This window comes from Pinus tabuliformis, chromosome 5_2 (assembly GCF_031772625.1).
Source record: "Pinus tabuliformis cultivar Carrire ecotype Pingquan chromosome 5_2, CPIR1, whole genome shotgun sequence".
Classification (NCBI taxonomy): Eukaryota; Viridiplantae; Streptophyta; class Pinopsida; order Pinales; family Pinaceae; genus Pinus; species Pinus tabuliformis.
In genome coordinates this window covers 262,576,144-262,580,912 of record NC_142306.1, presented here as the reverse complement: position 1 = coordinate 262,580,912, position 4,769 = coordinate 262,576,144, and the positions used below count along the sequence as shown (strand labels likewise).

The 4,769-nt window shown below is 31.6% G+C and overlaps 1 protein-coding gene across 2 annotated transcripts; it reads right to left on the bottom strand.

Moving 5' to 3' along the window:
* Positions 1–535: 535 nt before the first annotated feature.
* LOC149158512 (bidirectional sugar transporter SWEET3b-like) lies at positions 536–2,591 on the bottom strand. 2 transcript variants are annotated; one of them, XM_089437756.1, is made up of 6 exons: positions 2,480–2,591; positions 2,311–2,347; positions 1,990–2,212; positions 1,442–1,603; positions 1,233–1,352; positions 536–997 (listed from the first exon to the last, which is right to left on the bottom strand). In XM_089437756.1, exons 1-6 carry the CDS (start codon positions 2,514–2,516, stop codon positions 800–802), a joined length of 777 nt encoding a protein of 258 aa, XP_089293882.1. In that variant the 5' UTR covers positions 2,517–2,591; the 3' UTR covers positions 536–799. The 2 variants fall into 2 exon arrangements, with proteins under 2 accessions (XP_089293882.1, XP_089293883.1); XM_089437757.1 differs by lacking the exon at positions 1,233–1,352.
* Positions 2,592–4,769: the final 2,178 nt, after the last annotated feature.

Sequence of the window (4,769 nt, the reverse complement as noted above, 5' to 3'; positions counted from 1 at the left end):
AAGAGTCATGGCAAGGTTGAAATCCGAAAAAGTACCATTCCTTTAAACAGTTTTAAAGAGAATGATGTAAGGTGTAAAACTGAAACCATTTTTGGAAACGTTAATTTATATAGTACCCATCATAGAAAACATTGGCATATGAGGTTGGGCGAGCTTAAGATTATTAAGAAAATCGGCCTTAAAGTGTCAACCATGTGATAAGGTGGACAGAGGAAGAAGTGATGGTTTAAAATAGATGATTCATCTTCCTCTTGATGAGAGGTGAACAACACTCCAAACCATTGAAAAGGAAAATAGGTTAAATGGTTATAAAAAAATATGGAAATTGAATAGTTCTATGAGACCACATCAATTAAATGGTTGATGAATATTTATAAACAAATCAAATGTTTTGAGTTTATTTTTAATCTTTAATAATTTTATGTGATTATGTAAATTAAATACTTATGAATATTTAGACAAAATGTAACTATGTTAACAAACAAATATTGTTATTATATGTAACTAATACCAAATTGGTACAATGAATCACATTAAAAAAAAATTACTAATATTTATAATTAAAAAATTCTGAATTAAATTTGTACATGCTCGCGCATCCTCCCTTTCGGATATAGCCACGGCTATTGGCTTGAGAATAGCTGATGACGGTAATAACCCTCGCAAAAACTTATAACAAAAGTTGCATACACACTTCAAAAACGCGGAACATTTTATATTTTCTCACTCCCTCCAACCTGACCCCATTGCACACATTTGTCATTTCTCCCCAATCGAAGGTATGTTTTATCGTCTGGACCTACGCCATTTCCAGACTCTGTGGAGCTGTTTCATCTGCATCTGTTGAATCCGTTTCCTCTGCAACTGCGTTCTCTTTCAACCCAACCTCGGGATCAAATCGACCCATTTTCTTCTCTTCATTAGTTGGTTGCTCCCGGTACATACAATATAACACTATTTGACCTATGCCCAGTGGTACGCCAATTATATTTGGACACTGCATTTGACCACAACACAGTATAAAACTCAAATTCTAAAAACGAATCTTTAGTATAGATATTTTAAACCATATATCCTTTCAACAATATATCTTTATGGAGATTGTAGATTTTTGAAATATCGGCGAATCGAAGTGTGAGGAAACCAATCAATTGTTCTTTCCTGACTATCAGATATTGTGATATTCCTGAAACAAACAGACACATATGTACAGAGACAGCATATGGTGTTACCGCTAGGATGAGGTCGTTGTCGAGAAGGAAGTAAATCATCCATAAACAACTGTTGATCAGTGCAAACACGGAGAAATGGATGGGCATATACTCCACACTTTTCGTCTGTATCACCAACCACTTTTGTACATTTCACAGTGCGAGTAATGTCAAGACGCATTAGATGCAGATAAGTGACAAAAGGGCATGGGAAGGAGTTAGATACTTACAGCATCGGAAAGTGGAGAACCATACATGACCGCAGTGACAACCATCCCCGAAATCCCCACCAGCTTTTTCTTATCCTTCTGAGCCCCAAGAGCAACCAGAGAAACTGTTGAGATGCAGGCAAACACCAACGTCACACCGACCATTGTTCTCACCATTGTTTTCTGCACAACAAAGAATCTGCTAATATTACAGATTCTGCTATTATTTTGAAACTTATATAATCCTTATGGATTCATTCACCTAGCAAAGCAGCTATGGATCAGAGAAAAAGAGAACTAATTACTAATCATGGATCAGGAAATGAAATGACAGTCTGCAGATACATGTCCAGCATGTATTCAAGTATATAAATCTGTAGATCATGTAAATCTATCCAAAAATGGCAGAAAGCCATAAAAAATATCTGTTAAATAACAGATATCCTGAGCTAATGTGTAAAAGTGCGATTAACACAACAAAAAGCATACAAATACTGGTTTAGCCACTTTAAAAGTCCATAGCAGAAAGTCTAAACAAATAATAACAGACTAGGAGTATTAAAACATGCCTTGGCTGTGGGTATAGCGTATTTCAGAAAGATGCAAACGAATATAAACTCCAACACGATTCCGACCCCATTGATGGTCAACACCAAGATGTTATCCAGACCATGACTGATCAGAGGCGAACCATACCAGGTGTAGAGCAGAGAATTTAGCAGAGCTATCGCATATGGGAACCCTGAGAAACTCTCTGTCGATCTGTTTCTTATCACTCTCCTAAATGTGACCCTGCATAAAAAAATTCAGAACATCGAACTATTATTCAGCATACACTTCTTTGCCGAAATTATAAGGCAGATACTCGTAATAAAAGTGACAAATCTTACATTGGTGCTCCATACAGTAACAAGGATGCCGCGTTTCCTGTTACATAAAACAACAAGGAGTGCTCTCGTTTTCAGCCATCAATTCAGATTAGATCAAACCAGAAACCTAAAATCCAGCAAATGGAAATTTGCTTGAAACTTAAAAAGAGTGGAGAAGAGGAACAAGAACCTAGAATGCCAACTACTAGAAGCAGGTAGCTCCTCATTTTTCTCCTGTGCAAGGTCTAACAGAATCCAAATGGACTGGGTAACGAGACAGAGGAGGAATGGAGGCAATGCTGCTTTGTGAATGGTGCAATAGGCCAAGGGATTCAGATATATTTATACAGGGATTTAGACAAAGGAATTCACGAGGTTCCGCTTTCGGTTTCATCACCGCCCACATGAGGTCATGGCATGTGTAAGCGACGTGGAAAGAAGGAATGGTGGCCTTTGTTTCTTCACTGGGAACCACTCCACCAACCTCAACCTCAGATTTGATTTGTCATTTATGTCGATTCCATCAAGCGCTCTCTCCAGTTTTCACGCAACCTATTTCTATGTCAGCAAAATCGATCAGTCACAGCGGCGTACGTTTTAGTGCAGGTGCTTCCCCTGTAGCTGCTGAGAAGCATGAAAAATCGATTAGTGACAGCGGGGTAAGTTTCAGTGTAGGTAAGTTTCAGTGAGCCAAGATTTTTTTTTTATAAATTATAGTATTTGGTTTTATTTTATCAATTCTATCTCCAAGAAGAAAATATTATTAATTTTACCCATCAGTACCTGAAATCAAGGATTTTAGTCTCCGTAATATTATACAAAGAGTTGGTTTGTATGTTAATTTTTTTTCCCAGGTTAATGAAAAATAATTAATATAAAATTAAGGAAATTAGACTTCATAATATTATATAAAAGTGTGTTAAAGAATAGATTTGTATGTTAATTTTTGAAAAATAAAGTTTAGAAGTTTGAAAATGATTAATGACTTAATAGGTTTAAAGAAAAAAATTAGGTTATTATTAAAAACTAAAATGCAAACCTTTATTTTATTGTTAAAATAAATAAAAATTTATATTATTATTAAAAGCTAAAATATAAACTTTTATTTTATTATTAAAATAAATATATAAAATAATTAGTAAAACTCACTGTAAATAATTTTTTTTAATTTATACACATATTTTAGATTTATATAAGAAGTATAAAAATGTAGTTTTACATTTTTTTGTTTTTTATATCTCAAATTCCATTAATTTGCCATATTCAATTTTTGTGACGTTCCAAAATGTTTTTAACATATCTTGATTAGTAAATTTAATAGCTTTCAATTAATGTTTTTAACATATCTTGATTAGTAAATTTAATAGCTTTCAATTAGTTGTATTTATAAAAAATTTATTATGACATTATTTTATTTCATTTTTTCCTCTATGAAGTATGGATTTTTTTTGTAAATTAAATGTTTTGGAAATATAAATAATTTTTAAAAAAATTATTGTTGTATGTGATGTAAATATTAGTTTTCATGTTGATAGAATCTCATTTTTTTATTAAGCAATTTTTAATGACTGGTGATTTATTTTGCATGTTTATCTCATAAAATTGATATGAATACCCCATCATTGTAATCATTTCTTCTTTCTTTATGTGCAAAAGTGTCCATTACTATTTCTCATTTTAATCTATGATTTCTAAAATGTTTTAAATAATGTGTAAAAGTGTATATTAATACTTCTCAATTTTTATTTTAAAGAAAAACACTTTTATATATTTAAAAAGTTTTTTATTCATCCATCTAATGTGTGTCCTTGTCTAAAATAACACTTCAAAGTATTTCTTACATTAATTTTATGTTTCATGTACCAATTACTTATAAAGTGAATCTATCTTTTTTAGAAAACAAATGTCTCTTTGTCTAAACTAACACTCCAAAGTATTTTGACATTAATTTTTATGTTTCATGGTACCAACCATTATAAAGTAATTTTTTATTTTTTTTTTAAATAAATATCTCATGTATAGCTTTTGGTTTTGATCTTTTATTTTTTTCCTAATTAAGAAAATATATTTCTTTTATTTTTATAAAAGAGATTTAATTGTTATGGTTTTGGTTAATCCAAAATAAATCCGAAAAAAATTACAAATCTGATTCTAATTGTAAAATTATTTATTATCTTATCTAAATTATAAAATTAAAATTAAAAAAATTATATATATATATATATATATATAAACAATACATGTCACATGAACTGGCTCTAATACTAGGTTTTTTGGCTAAGAGCTCTTAGGAAGTAAGGAAACAATTAACAACTTAAGATCTAGAGGCATCTAGGAGGAGTGAAATTCGGCCCCCTTACAAGCCACCTGCAGATTATTCCAGGTAGCATCGTTTTCTTTGAATAACCGTAACGAGTCAACATAAATTCGGGTTAGCAGCTAGAGATAACTTTCCTCATTATTAATTTGACAACTAAACT

Bases quoted from the DNA above. Each gene is read 5' to 3' on its own strand.
- LOC149158512 (XM_089437756.1), bottom strand. From the start codon at position 2,516: ATGAGGAGCTACCTGCTTCTAGTAGTTGGCATTCTAG. The intron at 2,213-2,310 runs GTAAGATTTGTC...TTTTTTATGCAG, and splicing joins TTACTGTATGGAGCACCAAT to GGTCACATTTAGGAGAGTGA. The intron at 1,353-1,441 runs GTAAGTATCTAA...AATGTACAAAAG, and splicing joins GTTCTCCACTTTCCGATGCT to TGGTTGGTGATACAGACGAA.